The 16630-nt window shown below is 42.9% G+C and overlaps 2 protein-coding genes and 1 long non-coding RNA gene across 4 annotated transcripts; 1 reads left to right on the top strand and 2 right to left on the bottom strand.

The window, feature by feature from the left end:
• Positions 1 to 995: 995 nt before the first annotated feature.
• MRPL50 (mitochondrial ribosomal protein L50) lies at positions 996 to 2925 on the bottom strand. Of its 2 annotated transcripts, none has more exons than XM_031610398.2 (2): positions 1666 to 2925; positions 996 to 1521 (listed from the first exon to the last, which is right to left on the bottom strand). In XM_031610398.2, the coding sequence occupies exons 1-2, from the start codon at positions 1755 to 1757 to the stop codon at positions 1128 to 1130; spliced, it is 486 nt and encodes a 161-aa protein (XP_031466258.1). In that variant the 5' UTR covers positions 1758 to 2925; the 3' UTR covers positions 996 to 1127. The 2 variants fall into 2 exon arrangements, with proteins under 2 accessions (XP_031466258.1, XP_031466259.1); XM_031610399.2 differs by having other exon boundaries at positions 996 to 1518; positions 1666 to 2914.
• LOC149912850 (uncharacterized) lies at positions 2667 to 15828 on the top strand. Its single transcript, XR_016461627.1, has 3 exons — positions 2667 to 2746; positions 9594 to 9670; positions 13310 to 15828. It is a non-coding gene; the product is annotated as an uncharacterized LOC149912850 (long non-coding RNA).
• ALDOB (aldolase, fructose-bisphosphate B) lies at positions 3775 to 12502 on the bottom strand. Its single transcript, XM_031610397.2, has 9 exons — positions 12353 to 12502; positions 7148 to 7269; positions 6653 to 6864; positions 6352 to 6406; positions 6037 to 6197; positions 5728 to 5811; positions 5080 to 5254; positions 4712 to 4911; positions 3775 to 4260 (listed from the first exon to the last, which is right to left on the bottom strand). Exons 2-9 carry the CDS (start codon positions 7257 to 7259, stop codon positions 4165 to 4167), a joined length of 1095 nt encoding a protein of 364 aa, XP_031466257.1. The 5' UTR covers positions 7260 to 7269; positions 12353 to 12502; the 3' UTR covers positions 3775 to 4164.
• Positions 15829 to 16630: the final 802 nt, after the last annotated feature.

The raw sequence follows: 16630 nt of genomic DNA, 5'->3' as shown, positions 1-16630 counted from the left end.
GGGAAATTAATACTAAAATAAACCCAGTTACATTCTGTATCTTGTTTTTTTGCAGATGTGGTCCATGGGGTTTTGGGGGTTTTTTGTTCAGAAGCACAACTTTCTCAGTGTGCCATTTACAGCAAGTTTAGGCAGCTTTTGTACAGATACTTAACAGTGGCTTCCACAGTCCCTTGTAAAGATTTATTGCCTAAAATAAACACAGTGCAATGCTGTGCTTTTCACAGCATCAGTATTGCATTACCTTAAGGTGGATGTACAGTTCTTGGGAGTACATGAAGTTTCATGCAATTCAGGTATGAACCTGGCCTATGTAATGCAACTGGCAGCAGTACCTGAGCTGCCTGCTAGGGCCAAGTGACCCTGCTGGATGGCTGTGGCCTCTCTCTCTCCCTGGCAGTACTGCAGGTGTACCCAGCACTCTTCTTGTTCCTCCTGGCTCCTTGCAGTATGTGAAACAGAAACTAACATTGAGTAATAGCTGCTACAAGGGCCAGCAGAACTTAGTATACAAAAACTAGGTCACAGAAGAATGCCAGAAGCTACCTTGATGGCTGCTGAGAGTTCACTGTTATGCAGCAAATAGGTTTCAGAGCTTTACCTGGCATTCACTATGTTCATGTACTAATTTTTAGTAGAACAAGTAGAGTTCTATTTTAAGATGGTGTCTGCGATGAGTTTTAGAAGCATTTCTAACACAATTTTGTTTCTCAGAAAGACACGAAGAGAGGACAGCAAACATGCTAGCATACATCTCCACACATTCTCCAAGAATTTGCTGGTTTAGTCTTGGTGGATGAGCTAAACAGCATCACAAAACACAGCAACACACTCATGTAATTCCATTACACAGTTTGGCACCAAAGACAAGATGTTTATGAGCAGCATCACTTTGATTACCCCCACTAGACCCTGCAGCTGTTAGGCATCACAATACTATTTTGTTAAGCAGAACTCTCCCTTTTTAGTATACAGTAAAAAGAAACAATTAAATCTGAAGACAAATGGATGCATTTTTATTACTGATACTCATATCTGGTTGATATAACAATGAAAGAGTTCTGCTCTAGCTACACAATTTGGACTTAAGAATCCAACCAAACTGCAGTGATGCTTCCCAGCAGGTCTCACCGCTCCCAGGCAATCTTCAGGTTTGGGGGCAGCTCTGCAGCACACAGCTCATCAAACTTTGACATATCCTTCACAGGAGTGCTATAGAAAGTCAGGACATCCTGCGCACTGCACATCAGGTGGAGCTGTGAGTTGGGCACAGCGTGACCAAGTTCTTCTGCTAGCTGGGTCAGGAGCTGATACTTCAGCCTCTTGTCTTTCAGGGATGTCTGCTGCCAGTTGCCAGCAAGCGATGGCCCACAGATCTCCTTGACACGAGCCTCGAGGATGCTCTGTATGTCCTTTGGAGGAAAATACTTTCTGCTGCGTGGCGGGGGACAGATCAGGCTGGGTTCTTTTTTTTCTTGTGGAATTACATTGTCTTCTCCTACTTCTTTCTCCTCCTTCCTGCTGGCATTAAAGAAAAGTATTTTCAGTCACTAAAGCGGTGCCCACACATTTAAAAACGCCTCCCAGCAGAGCCAAGTGCCTGCAACAGCGGACCATACCGCCCTCCCCAGAAGCAGCCCCGCAGCAAGCATCCCGCGCCCTCACCTGTGGCCGCCCCACAGCGCCCGCCGCGGCGTGCGGCCCAGCCCCATTCCCAGCCGCCGTCCGACCACTAGCAGCCCCATGGCGGCCGCCATCTTGCGAAGAAGCCTCACAACACCCTCCACACACCCGGCCGGAAGTGACGTTATACCTCGTGACCGGAAATGACGTCAGCACCGCTTCCCGCCTTGCCTGACGGGAGCCGTAGTGCCGCTCCAGCGCTCTCGCCGTGGTTTGTCCTGTAGGCTGCGCTGCGGCACACGACGCCGTGACAAGGCCCGTTTTCCTGTGTCTTACAGGAGCGAGAAACAACGCTCGCTGTAGTGATCGTTGATTTGCCCTGGTCGTAAATGAGCCAGTCAGAAAGAAGCGTCGGGGCACAAGATGTCACTTCAGCTGCGTCTCACGCAGTGTGCATGGCGGCTGTCCTCCGCACAAACGGGAATTACGTGGCAAAGCCACAGCGCTCTTTTTCTAAAGGGGGAGAGGGTCTTTTGCTGGATGCCTTTCCCACTCTTTGCTGCAATGAGCTGCTCGCTGTGAGCAGAGCTTGTTGGAATTCAGGTGTATGGAGATGTATGGAACCACAGCTGAACTAGAAGAGAGGTGCTGTGCCTGACCCTGCTGTTGGCTCCTGAGTGCCTTCTGACAAGTCACTCAGTTCATGATTTACTGGTTTACCATGGTCGGGATGGGATAAATGCATGCATGAATTCACAGCACTGGAATGGGCTGTCTGGAGAGGTTGTGGAGTCTCCTTATTGAGATAATCAAAACCTGTTAGGATGCTTTCCTGTGCAGTCTTCTGTAGGGAGCCTGCTTGAGCAAGGAGACTGGGGGATCTCCAGAGGTCCCTTCCAATGCCTCAATTCTGTGAGTCTGTGATTACCCAATGGTTGGATCTCTGTGATGCACTGCCTCTAAAATGGGTGGCTGTTAACAGGGCGAACACTGTGAAGTTACAGGAAAATGATTCTCCTGCTTTCCTTGCTGCAAGAGCAGTAGGCACCAACAGCTGGGACGAGCAGAGCACCAGGTTGTGGCTGCACAAACTGGGTCCTGGGTGACCTCATCTCCATGACAGGTAGGTGACCCTGAATGTGGAGTTCTGCCCTCCACTTGCAGCTGAAGGAATGAGCTTTCTAAGAGGGAATGAGCACCTTCAGGCTTGTATGGTCTTCACAGGTTGGTGGACTGTCCCAGGGTCTTATCAGGTGATCAGTGTAGCGTGTTGCCTAGCAAACATTCTTTTGTTTACTTTAGTTCTGCTGTTTCTACCTGTATAGCAAATAGAACTACATTTTATTTTTCACAATGTTTAGCATTTCTTTCATAACGGCTGTGTAATTGTGCTTTAAGAAAGCTTAACATTGCTATCAAGTACATAACAACATACCACAGGTCAAACTGTGGGCCTTCAACATCAACATAATTATTCAAATTATGCCAGCTGGGTAGAAATTATTCAAATTAAGCCAGCTTAAGTTCTTTACAGAGAGAATGGTGAGGTGCTAAAACAGGCTGCCCAGAGAGGTTATGGATGCCCCGTCCCTGGAGGTGTTCAAGGCCAGATTGGATGGGGTCCGGGGAGCCTGGTCTAGTATGAAATGTGGAGGTTGGTGGCCCTGCATGTGGCAGGGTGGTTGGAGATTCATGATCCTTGAGGTCTCTTCCAACCCTGGCCATTCTGTGATTCTGTGACCAAAATCCCTCCCTGCACGCTTATGGCTAATTGCTCTGAAAATATTACAACAATGGCACCAAGGAAAATAGTCCTCACATTTCTTACGCTACCCTAACTCAGTGTCTGGCGGCCTTGTCAAGCCAAATGAAACACACAATTCTCTCTAGGAAGGATAAACTTTTCATGGCAGTGTTATTTATGTATGCTGAGTCCAATGTAGAGCTTCTCATGTACACTCTGAGCTTTTCTCAGTGTCTGTCTTCAATTAGCAGGATTAACATCACCAGTTTTATCACTACTGGCTTATTAAACCTCCTCAGGGTTTCCCATACTCAGCAACAGCAACACTTTGTCTTAACGTTTATGTGTGCTGCTGAGAACCACAGAGGCATGAAAAATTTATAAAGAATAAGGGTTTGTGAGATACATTGGATTTTAATTATTGTTTTATTCACACAACTAAAGATACAAGTAGGTTTTATAATTCAGGATTTGACTGCAAAATGGGGTATTAAGGTATCTATTTGAGTTGCTAGGGAACTACTACTACTCTGGGAATTAAGTTTAAACTAGAAGGAGAGTGGATTTGTGATTCAGTGTTAGTTGTTTCTTGTGTGGAAAGAATTATGTTTTTTGAAAGTGTAAGTGAAAAAAAGAATATCCCCTTTGTAAATTGTGGAAGCCAAGGTAGGAAAGTAAACTAATCCATTTCCAGTTTTGTTCAGGGAAAGGGAAATTAGGTTTCCTTGTTTTTCTTTCATTTCTGAGCATCTTCCATCTCGTGGAGAAGGACAGGACAAATGCAGATTCCTGTGCTTTCAATAGGTATAGCTGGCAGTGAAAAGTGACTGCGTGGCAGCTGTGTCAGTCTTTCCAGATGTGACATACTGTCCTCTGCAAGCCAAACTATTAATCTGAAAAAGAAAAGGAGGAGACCCATTAGCACAGGGTGAGGAGGAGATGTAGAATGATAGTAGGAATGAACAAAGGGCATAAATAAGGGAAATAAGAAAACTTCTGAATTCACCAATGATAATTATGAGCTAGCTTAGTTTTGTGGCACTGCCAAGGCAGTCCCCAGCTATATCTCTCTGGGCGCCATGTGATTATACAGAAAAGGGAACAATTTTTTCAGACACAAAGTAGTTGTAAATTCACTTTACAAAACAAAATTATCCTGTTGCCTCCAGTAACAACCTCTGCTGCTTCTTGCATTAGGCTTCTGTCACACCAACCAGAATAACAACTTTGGTGCAAGTGGAGCACCAGTAAAGGGCAGGGGTAAGAGGAACCTATGGAATTTGGCAATGTATCTTCCTCTACAGTGACCAGCACTTCTCTACATCAAGGGGGAAGGCCTCATACCTGAGCCCGCTTGCAGAAGGCTTCCTGTGCAGCCTTCTTGTTCTCCGATTTGCCAAGCCATGCTGCCAGGGCAGAGGCTTGCAGAGCTCTCCCATATGAGAAGGTCAGTTTCCAAGGCTTAGGCAGAGGGGACTGATTCATAGCATTCAGGTTGAGAGAAGCCTCCTCTTCACTTTGACCTCCAGACAGGAAGCAGATTCCTGAAAGACAGAGACCTCAAGACTTAGAAATAGGTTGTTCCAGCTGCCACAGTTACTGACTGACAGAGAAGTCAGCGTATCAGATATAGGAGCAAGTCTAGTAAAACTGAAAGGTGTTTTTTTTTTTTTTTTTTTTTTTTTTAACTATAGGAACTAATCAAGAATCACCAGGAACAGCAGCAGGAACAGTTCGGAGGAGGGTAGTGACAGTTGCTACAGCCACATCCTGAGGGGTGTACTTCTTGGGGCAGGAATGCCCAGCTGTCACCATGTTAGGTTTCAGCAGTGTTCCTTCCAGGTAGACATGATGGTCATTCAAGGCCTTGTAGACAGCAGCCAGAACCTAAGGATTGAAAAGGAGGATTGAATACAAACCTGTGCTCAAATCTTTACCTCAACCTGCTGTGGAAAGACAACTTATTCCTTGGGAGCATGAGAAGATCAAATCATATCTCACTTTCTCTTAGAATTTATTACAGGAGGTACAGCCCTAAAGAGCCCTGGAGAACTTTTGCAATACCAGAATACCACTTTTCATTTTGGCAAGGGTTGTTCCCTGCAACTGAGGTACTGAACAAAGAGTAAAGGTCTTTATCTGCAGTGTATCTTTTTGAGGTTAAGAATGTTTATATTGAGAGTTTGAATGGAAATCCAAAATCATGGATTCTACTACAAGTTTGCTAATTACTTCATATGAATTCATGTAGTGCAGTTTTGAAGGAACTTATTGTTTAAAAATCCTTGAGAGCAATACAAACTCTGCATAAGAATAACTAGTGATTTGTGAGGGCAAGGAGAGAATAAGGAATCTCTTACCTTTTCTGTGACATACTGACAGCGTTGGAGATCATGGTCACCATCAGGTAAGACTTCTGGCTCTACAATTGGCACCAAGCCATTCTAAGGAAGGAAAAACATGGGAGTCTTTGTAAGTGTGGAAGAAAAAACTCTACGTGCTGTCTGTATTGTGTTTGGTGGTATTTCTTCTTTCTGTACTGCCCATCATCCTCATGTTTCCCAAAACCCTTACAGAGATCTGCCTTTCAAGATCTCTAATCTGTTATCACAGGGAACCACAAGGAAGGGGCAACAGAATCTCAAGAAATTTTGCTGGAGGTTGGATACCTGCTGGCAGATGCTGGCATAACGTGCCAAGGTGTTGGCATTCTCTTGGATAGCAAGTTGAGAGGGTGTTGTGCTACTGATCTTCAACACTGCACGCCACTTGCCAAAATCAACACCATCTTTCTTGTACTGGGCACAGCGCTCAGCCAGTTTGTCAAGTCCTGCAGATGAAAGAACAGTGCTTCACTGAGAGGATAGGATACAGCTCTGAAACATGCTATGACACCAGCCATGGCTGCTGCTCATCTCCTGCTGAGTTGCACCATGGCTTTCACTGTATCACTCACAACTGAGGCTTCTGAGATCTCACCTTACCTTGGATGGTGGTTTCTCCATTTGTTCCTGCCAGAGGTGCAGTGCCTGCATCCAGCTGAAGAGACAGCAAAAAATAGGAAGGGTTACAAAATGACAGAAGTTACCCAGAGCGGGCCTACCTTTGCACATTGAGTGAGTGAAATACAGGCTGAATACACTACTAGTGTAAGGGAGGGAAGGGGTGAAGGGAAGGGGTGCAGCAAAGGGGAAGAACAGAATTGAATTAGATATAAATGGCAATATGGATTTGGTTGTAGGGGATGGCCTAAGAGTTCTGTTGGCATGGAAGGATATAGTTCACCTTTATTCCCACCACCATCCCCTTTTCTTTGATGATAGCTGGAAATGGCTTTCCACTGCTGTCTTTCTGATAGAGAGTCTCGTGGAAAAGGATCACTCCTCCAATGCTCTTGCTGATGGAAGCATCAGAAGAGAAAAGGATTTCTCGAAAAGCACGACGATTCTCCTCTGTGTTCTCCACGTTGATCCTCTGCAGCCTGTTTCCCATGGTACCTAACAAAGTTGCCAAAGGACAGACAGAAATGTATCAGGCTTTGCTACCCTCCTAGTCACCATACACAGTAAATAGAAAGAATTTCGGCTATAGTGTAGAGCTTTCCTTCTCAAAACAGTTTGTCATCTTCTGCTGCTTCAGATGCAGCTCTGGGTGGCTGAGTTGTCCCTGCTCAGTTAACAGTTTTTAAGTGTTTTTTATTTACTCCACTGAATTCAAAGATAAACCAAAATTAAGAGAAAAGTCTTGGGTATTGCAAATTGATTGCTATTCAGAACTCACCGACTGATTCATCTGCTGCTAAGATCCCTTTTCCTGAAGCCACAATCCTCTGAGCAATATCTGAAAGAGCCTTCTTCTGCTCTGGAGATAGTGCTGGGAACTGGTGGGTCATGGTGACTTATCTGTGGAAAAAAATGGCAGTTATGAGGACAGACTGAACAAACAGTCCACCTTGGACACCAGCCTTGAGTATGCTGATTGGAAGCTTCTTTGTGCTTGTCCGGCCCATGCAGTTGAAAACGTATGTCCAGAAATCCAGTGAGAGAGTTCTTCCCTGTTCTGATTTTGCCAGACATACAAGAAGACCAGAAGCCAAATCTAAACATATCTTAGTCAATCAGAAGGTGTGAATGACTGTGTATTTTATACAGATTTGCTCGGAGACTAAAGCAAGGTTAGTACCCCATCCCCTCCCCTCCAAAACAAACAAAGAAACGTGTTGAATTTACAAGCGGGCACATTGCAGACACTGCAAAATTCTTCGCAAAGCACTTACAGCCTGTTTGTTCTAATAAGAAAACTGACAGCTTTCACATAGTTTGCTTTCCTTTCCCCTTATCCTAACAATTCTTCTCTCATTCTCTGTACTGCCTTCACAGTATTTTCTACTTTGTCTGACTGCCTTTTCAGTTCTCTCCTGCCTTGTTCTCTAATTCTCTCCTCTCCATATCTAAGGACTATAGAGTATTGCTCACTCTGCATGAGAAGTGGGAGGTTAGTAGGATTCACCACCCATTTTTGTTTTCTCACTTCTGGTTGATGCTTACCAGATGCACATAATCAACCAGTTCCTGAATTCCAGGATCTGTCTTGCTCTGACAACATATTTGTTCTTAGTGAATCTCTCATTAAACAGGATTAAATTATAGTTTATCTGAGTAGTCCAAGATAATTCTCTGTATGTGTGTGCTTGTGAGTCTGAGCTGGAGACTCTCTTCTCTGTCATCATCTTCTATAGATGGAGGACAACCAGTCCACCAGCACATGGTACATCCATGAGATAAATCACTAAAAACAACATCAAAGAAGCACTTGATTAAAACAGTGAACTGCTATGCAGACTGGTGAGGAACAACTCTATTTGTTCACAGCCTCTGTGGAAAAAGCTTGCAAATTGCAGGTACTCCAAGGCTGAATTAATGAATTACTAAACCAGTAAAAGGATTTCTGATTTACAGCTTGTAGAGTGCTACAGCATGAGCAGATGTATCCAGGTAATCTTTGGTCCAGCTAGTTGACTGACAAAACCACCACTCTAGTAACACTATTATGGGTTCTCTCTTGTAATGCATTAAGCAACAAGACTTATGTCTCATATCTTGCCCATTCCCTGTGCTTGCATAAAGATAAGAAAAAGGCATTTATCACCCAAGAACAGCCAGCAAAGCAAATTGCTGAAATTCAGGAGTATGAGGTTTCAGTGGTTAATAGTAGCCCAAATGTGTACTCTCAAAGCCTGAAACAATAAAATGTAGTTCCACAAGGCAAGAATGAACAATAAGACATCAGATTAGTTCCAGTTCTCATGCAGGTATCTTACAGAGTGGAAAAGAGTAGGTGGAGGCTTTCCAAAAGTCTCCCCAAAGTGATATGTAAGTCCATGGTGAGTGGTTCACAGCTGCTCTGCTGAGCTACCATGAGTAATAAAATGCACAGCATGTCTCACTGAAATGGTGAAGTGAGTGCAAAAGATCAGAGGTGAGAGATAGTTCCAAAAGGTGAGAGATAGTTCCAAGGTCAAAGATGTTAAAGGACCCTGCATTTAGGATTTTATTTTTCTTTGCATCTCTGAGGAAGAAGAGTTGCACACAGGCTGCCATGGCTGGGCAGCCCATTTTATTCTTCCATGAAGGAACTTTATTCTCAGTAACAGCATCTAGAATTATCCCCCCACTAAAGTTTCTCAAGAACATTTTTATTCATCCATGTTAGTCTGGCAGCTAGTATGGTAAATATCATAAACTCAAGTTGTTTTGCACTAATATGCGTGTATACATGACAGCAAGCATTCTCTTTGTGTTAACTGCTTACATATAGTTGTTCTTAAACAGTGGAAGAACAAACAAAATCCTAAAACTGTGCCAAATGTATAACAACAGTCTTATGGCTACCTAGAGCATTTGTGGAGCAGCTCCGTAAACAAAGAAAGGTCTTTGTTCAGCCCCCAGTGTGTGACCAGCAGGAGACAGAGGTGGGGAGAAAAAAGGAAAGCACAGTTGTAAAAGCAAATATTGCATTGCTGAAGTCTCAAGTTTTCCTCAGCCACCATAATGGAGGGCTTGCAGGGAAAGCGTATTTATGGATATCAGCACAAACACTGCATTCTTTTAGTATTAATAGAGAGAAAGAAAAGGCAGAGGCAAGCCAAACAGCAGAAGGAGAAAAGAGAATCCATTTCAGGTTATCTTTGAATCATTAATATGTTTTCAGTTTCTTTTAATTCCAGCTACCTGAAGTACCATCATCTTCTAATCTCACAGACAATCTCACCTGAATCTTGGATGGCAGATGGCTAAAGATCAGGTGAGCATCTGCATGTTTTTTTCTCTTAGTGTCTTAATTGCCTATTTTTATAAAATTGTTTCTTTATAAAATTGTTTCCAAACATGCTAGGTCAAACTCAAAATATCCTTTGTATCTGATGTCTGTGGCTTTGGCTGTCCAGTTACTTGTAAACACAGTCCTTCAGCAACCATTCTTGACAGTTTGCAATACAAAGCACATGTGCATATCATTGCACTATGCACATAAGAGATTCTGTTTCAGAAGAGTGCACATAACAAGATTTGAAAAGGCAAAAGCTGCAGATAGAGATAAAAAATATACTATTGATAGCAAAGTGTCTTCAAGAATTTAGCCTGCCATACTTCAACATAGCTTTAATTTGACTGGATTTACTCCTCTTTCACCCTGTATGCATTGGAGGGTCAGGCCCATAGTGTGTTGTGCACTTAATATTCTCTTTATAATTGGTAAATCTATTGGCCACTGATTACTTGGCCACTTGTCAAACTGCTAGGTTTGAATGGTTGGGTAGGCCTTGCTGACAGAGCACATTCTTATCTGGACCACTGAAAACACTCATCTGGCAGGACTGATTTACGTGCTCTGTTGCAGGGTGGCCACACAGTCCAGCCTACATGGGGAGTGGGAGGAGACCAACAGGAACACTGTGGAGTTTAGCCAGGACAAATAGCCAAACACCTCCTGGTAGTGGTTCTGTTGGGGTCAGTGAGGCTGAGGAACAGTTCCTGGGAGACTGTACCTGCCAGGCGGCAAGCTGAGCGGTCGCCAGCAACAAGGCAAAGCAGCGCCCTAGCAAGCAGGGCTGTGGGCTGGGGTGCCACAGGAGGACAAGGATTAGCCCCCTCTGCTCAGAATAGGTTACACCATGTCAGAGTACTGCATCCACTTTCGTGCAGCTGCAGTATAGAAAAGATGTCAGCAAAATGGAGTGAGTTCATGGATGCCACCAAGAATGTCTGACAGGAGTCCTTCCCCTGTGAGAAGAAGCCCAGATGGCTGGGGCTAGCTCTGCCTTGAGCAGAGGTAGCTTTGGGAGCACCTTTCAGCAGCCCCTAGTACCTTGAGAGGTAATCTGCAGACAGAGCAGGCTCCTCACAGCTGTGTGGCAGGAGACTGAGACAACAGGCATAAACTGAAACTAGAGAGATTCATAATGGATATAAAAAATTTTCTTCACTACTGGGACAGCTGAGCAGTGGAGCAACTTGGCCGTCTTCATCTTTAGAAGCTGTCAAGACCTGCCTGAACAAAGCCATGATCCAAGCAGGACAATAGGCTACATACAGGCTTCTCCATGTCCCTTCCAGCCAGAACTACTCTGTGACTCTGTGGGAGTACTTTCTTATGGAAGCTACAGTAGCAGCTGTGTCTCCTGTATTACAATGAGGGATCTGTGAGGGAAGAAACAAGATGTTGCTCTCTTCATGTTTGTGGTAGGAATGTGGGTTTTAATATAACAAAATATTTCATTTCTGGGTGCTGAGAAATGAGGCAAGGGCACAGGACAAGAAGAAATATTTAGACTGATGTCACCTAGAAAAAGCAGCATGTTTTCCATTGATATAGGCTCTGAAAAAACAGATTTAACCATCTTGACAGGTCTTTGGGTATGTTTTTTCTTTCTCTTTTGAGGGTGGGAACATGCCTTGTCTAAGGACCTTACTACAGCATCCTATTTCATCTGGATGGGAATATGTGAGACCTGCCCTGGTTCCCATGTTAGCTTCAGAGCAGTACTCAAAACTCTGAGAAAATTGTACCCCAATTTCATCTCTCAAACAAGAGTAAAAGAAAGCTATTCTCAGGGACCTGGCCTCAGCAGTCCATGTAGAACAATCTTGGGGCACTCAAGATGGATGAGGTGGCAGCAAATACTTTTATCTTGAAAGTAAGTGTGATCCTTCAGTGAAAGTTCTCCCTCAGGGCTGGGCTCTACTCAGAGGAGATAAAAATCTGCTTCAGACTTAGTTGAGAAATCAAGTTTTGTGATGGCAGCAGGGACAAGGTTTCAGATAGGCAAAGTAGTTTTGGGTGCTGGGCACACAGGGTGGCTGATAGACTCAGTGAGGATCAGAGTTTGTTGACAAATAACCTCCTGAAGCTGGCTGCTCACTAGAAAAGTTACAGACTGTTGCAGGGGCATAAAAAACAGTATTTCCAAGTCTCTATTCTCTTTTGACTGGTTTTCTACATTGCACAGTATCTTACATCCCCCTACCAAAGAATCCTCTCAGCATTGCTGACAATGAGCACAGATAATTACACTTCTGTCAGCACAGGTGTTTGTCAGGACCAGCTCATTCTCCAGTCATTCTTTCTTCTCCTTACAAAACAAAAAAAATCATATACTACACAAGCAGAAATAAACACATAAGAAATGAAGCAGTAGAAAGCAATGCTGGTATATTCTTCTCCTAGTCCTCTATACTAAGGAATCACTTAGTACTACAGAAGAATTAAATTGCTAAACTAAAGCTAGTGTTAACAGCCAGTGGGTCACAATGGGAGATCACAGCAACATAGCTGAGTGCTCACTTCTTGCAAATTTTTCCTGGAAAGTGGAAATAAAAACAAAACAAAACCTGACACCCCCCCAAAGCCTTGTTCAGATAAACACATTGACTCACAGCTGCTGATGCAGTTACCACCTCTACAGTTTAGAAACAAATAGCTACTTACTTGCTGTTGGACAGTGCCTTGCTGCTTCAAGCTTCTGGTGAGTTGGCTGCAGGCAAAGAGACTCAGTCGTTCCAGTCGCTAACTTTTATAAAATTCTTGGCAGTTTTTTTTTGTTGTTGTTGTTGTTGTTTTGTTGGGTTTTTTTCCCCCCTCTCCTTTTTTCTCCCTCCTCTCTGGGCTGGTTGGGCAGATGTCCTTGCCCAGGATAGCTGATTGGCTCCTAGACAGCAACCACCTGCAATCATTGGACATACTTGCTGTCCCTGCTTTTCCGCCCACTTTCCCTCCCCCGTATATATAATACAATTTATGATGATCTGAAACTCAGACTTTTCCAATTATTTCAAATTATTCCTCCTCCTGCTAAAGCATGCCTGTGAATAATTATGAGAGAAAGCATAGAAAGTTTTTACTGGGATGTGGGGTATAACTTTCAGTGTAGGTTTAGATCTTCAGAAAGCTTGTACTCAGAAAATTACATTGTACAGACAGTAAGATTAGAAACCAAAATGCAGAGCCTTGGGGCAGACCCTTCACTGGCATGAGTTACTGTCATTCCTGAAGCTTCCTAAGCGTTACACTTCAACTGAAAATTTATCATGGAAACATGCTTTCACTTCCTGATTTGTATGTGAAGTGATAAAATGTGATATTATGATACCAGAATTAGAGAAATCACAAATGCTGATTTTCTTTCACACTGTAACTCTGAGAATAATGGTTATCAGAAGTAGTGTGCCTACTGGGAGAGGAATAAGTGCAAGTCTCCCCACTGAAATATCTTCTCCCTACATTGCAATAACATGCAGACTTTTCAGTTGCTTAGCAAGATTCTTCTGTGAAAAACACACACCATATATGGTGTATCAGTGTTCCATTTTGTATCAAATCACACCATGGCTGTTCACCAAATCCAGACGTAGACCTGATTTTGTTTTTGTTTTCTTCATATTGCAGGTCCGTATCCATGGAGAAAAGTACAGTGTGGGGCTATTTGGCAAACATCATGCTCCCAGCAAAATATATTCTGTGACCTTGGACGTTAGCATGTCTTTACTCCAAAACCCCAGTATTTGCCTGAAGAATGACGTAGTTTCTCCATTCGTTTGGCTCACGTGGTGACACCTTTAGCCTTCACATGGACAGAGCAAGATGACTGATTTCCACTCCCACTGAGCAGCACTGTCTTCATTAGAGCTCTTGCTCCTGAGTCTGTCTGTCCTAGAGCTGCATGCCAACGTCTGTGCCTGTGGGATATCTAAACAGTGAACATGCTGCCAGGGTCTGCATTTCATGACAGTCAGCAGAGAAGTTTCTGAGAAAGCTGAGAGTATGGTCTAACTGAGGGCATTATGCTTGTGCTGTTTTGTTTAATTTCCTCCTCCCTGATCTATTCTTTTTTTTTTTTTTTTTGTGAAGAATGCTCTGGCACATGATACTGATAAGAAAACTTTCCCTGCTTTATGCTTTATGTGCCATTTCTCCCACCCTAGCAAGAAAGGGAACTCCAATACATATTAAGATTTCTGAAGCACAAGCATAGAAGCATCTTTTATGGATTAAAAATGTTTTTAGTGGAAAAAAAAGTGTCTAAAACTCTCTTGGGACCAAGATGATGTTATACTGATAGTCTTCTACAAGGCCACAGTGAAAATCCAAGTCTGGTTCTTATCATTCCCAGTTTGTTTAGAAGCTGTTGTAGACAGGAAAATACATGGAAGTGTTTCTTTCCCTGTGTTATCTGTGATATGGACTGAGTAACTATTGCAGAAAATCTGGAGGAGTCTTCCTGATAATAATTGTCTGATATTTTAAAAACACTTTAGGTAATCCCCTGTAGCCCCTTTCCACTCTTTGTTCTTTCAGAATTACATATGTAGTTTTTCCATATGGGTAGTGGCTAGTGTGTGTTTTCCATTCTTTCTAAGCCAAAATTCAGCACAAATAGCACTAGTATTACAAGTCCTAGCAGAGATTCTGAGCAATAGAAATGTGAAAACCTCATGGCTGAGTTCCTCACTTAATTTAGGAATTGCAGCCATTTCATGTGGAATGATCAGTCACTCCAGATAATGTCACTGTAGGGTTCATTGCTATTAACATGCAGAACCATGCTGCAGACTGTGATCCACAGAAATGAGTAGTAAAGTAACATTAAAAATAGTCTTACTGGAATCACAGAATCACAGAATGGCCAGGGTTGGAAGGGATCTCAAAGATCATGAAACTCCAACCCCCCTTCCACATGCAGGGCCACCAACCTCTAGAACAGAACTCTGTAAACATAGTTTAGGGATAGTAATACCTCTGAAGTTATAGTGGTATTGTATCTCTACAGAAGGTAAGAATAATAAGCTTGCACAGTGAGGGGAACACAGTGTACTTTCATTAAGCACAGAAACTAACCTGTCTCATAAAAGATAGCACTACCCACACAAACTTTTCTACAGCAAAATTAGTGCATCAGCTGAACTATAAACCTCTTTAACCCAGCTGGTGTTTGAACTTATAGTATTGTCATCTCTCTCAGCTTTCCAATCACCTAACTAGTTTTGGAATTTTGCTTTTGTGTGTTTGTTAGTTTAAGCCTTTTTCAGAGTAACATAATGGGACTGTGGCTAGCAAGATGTCTGTCTGTGTGAACACCCTTGGTAGAGGGCTGCAACTGCTTCAAAAGAGATTGAATTTGTGGCTGTGGACAGATGACTTCAAAGTATACATCACAGCACAGGAAGGCTGGAAGATGTGGTCCTGTGTGGACTCTGGAATTGAATTCAGTGATCCTTATAGGTTCCTTCCAACTTGGGATATCCTGTGATATTTCTGTCAGTGGCATAGCAGAAGTGAATTTTGTATTTGAATGGCTTGAATGTTTTGCCAATGTTGGTTCTTCAACCTGAAGTTACCATATAAAAGTTGACATAAGTATTCTGCGTATTAAATAAGTTTTTAAAGACCACCAGAATCTTTCTTTATAGGAGGTTTAAGCTATTATCTATGTTTTATTTTGTGGTTTTGCTTTCGATAGTGCCAAATGTATCATTTGCAAGTAGTGGATTTTTGCAGCGGAAGTCAATCTAATAGCTGTCCTTGCAATATGCTTGTAATATACTCGCTTACAAAGGCTCTATCAGTTCTGTACTGCTGTTTTGAGTGAAGACTGTTGCTGGATGAAGTACTTCAAAATTCATGGAAAGCCTAGCTTAAAGACATCAGGTAAAAAAATTTAGAATTGCTTACAATTCTCCTGGTTGCTGATTGTGTTTTTCTGTGTGTTTAGCAGTACCATTCTGATATTGATTTTTGCCTGGTATTAGTATACCTTTAAAATGAAAATGAGTAAACATGAAGACAGACAAGAGACAAATTGTTGTACACCTGAAAAATACGTAGGAAAAGAAAGAACTGGATAAAGAAGTTTCAGAGATTACATAACTGGCCATCAAGCGAAGGATCAAAAATAAAACTAACATAAAGCTTCCCTCTGCACTTTTGGAAATGACATAGTCTGAATTTTATCAAAACTTGTGTACGTGGTCAGACCTATGAAAGGGTTTGAAATGAGGTGGAAAAAATTGCTGAAACTTAGAAGAACATCTGAGTAGAATATGCATCCACATGAAAAACACCTGCCTCTGAGTGCCCCAGGAGAGTGCTGCCTGCGTGATGAGGTTAAAGTCTAATCAGAACAGATGAGCTGAGTGGAGTCTGCCTCCTCTTCACCTCTCTGCCTCGTGCTGGATGTTTCCTGTTTTCTGTACTCTGCAGTCTTACCTAACTGTCTCAAAGTCCAGCTTGTTCATCCCTATCTAATCAGAGGTATTGTTTATTAAGTGATTTGTTTTCCTCATTCACCTACACTCCTAGCCCCCACTGCAGAGAACCTGTCCTTTAACCCCACTGAAAGAAATCACCTGTATTTCAAGTTCCACAGTACTCATCTGTGGTTGCAGGCACGTTGTATGTGGAGGGTGATGGGCAGGGCTGGCGCAGGACCTCATTCAGGCCAGTGGGACCTGTTTATTCTTCTGTCTCCTGGCTTAAAGATGGGCTGCAACAAACATCATGGCTCAGAGTGAAATATAGGCAAGTGCATATCTAGGCTGTTATCAAAGCCCAAATGTTCACAGCCATTTCTATTCTGGGGACAGCAAATGAGGATACAACTTCAAATCAGACTGCCAGTGATGACATTTCTGGGCTGCGCAAAATACCTGTTACAGGTTTTCTGCTTGTGTTGTATAGGACAGGAAGATAAATGCAGTAATGACACCGGTT

The sequence above is a fragment of the Phasianus colchicus genome, chromosome Z (genome assembly GCF_987193195.1).
Source record: "Phasianus colchicus chromosome Z, bPhaCol1.hap1.1, whole genome shotgun sequence".
Classification (NCBI taxonomy): domain Eukaryota; kingdom Metazoa; phylum Chordata; class Aves; order Galliformes; family Phasianidae; genus Phasianus; species Phasianus colchicus.
The sequence above is the reverse complement of the archived record's forward strand: the minus strand, read 5'-3'. Positions and strand labels throughout refer to the sequence as shown.

Coding starts and splice junctions, on each gene's coding strand:
- MRPL50 (XM_031610398.2), bottom strand. CDS start 1,757: ATGGCGGCCGCCATGGGGCTGCTAGTGGTCGGACGGCGGCTGGGAATG. Junction 1,522..1,665: donor GCGCTGTGGGGCGGCCACAG/GTGAGGGCGCGG, acceptor CTTTAATGCCAG/CAGGAAGGAGGAGAAAGAAG.
- ALDOB (XM_031610397.2), bottom strand. CDS start 7,259: ATGACCCACCAGTTCCCAGCACTATCTCCAGAGCAGAAGAAGGCTCTT. Junction 6,407..6,652: donor GGATGGTGGTGGGAATAAAG/GTGAACTATATC, acceptor CTGTCTCTTCAG/CTGGATGCAGGCACTGCACC. Junction 6,198..6,351: donor TGGAGAAACCACCATCCAAG/GTAAGGTGAGAT, acceptor TTTCATCTGCAG/GACTTGACAAACTGGCTGAG.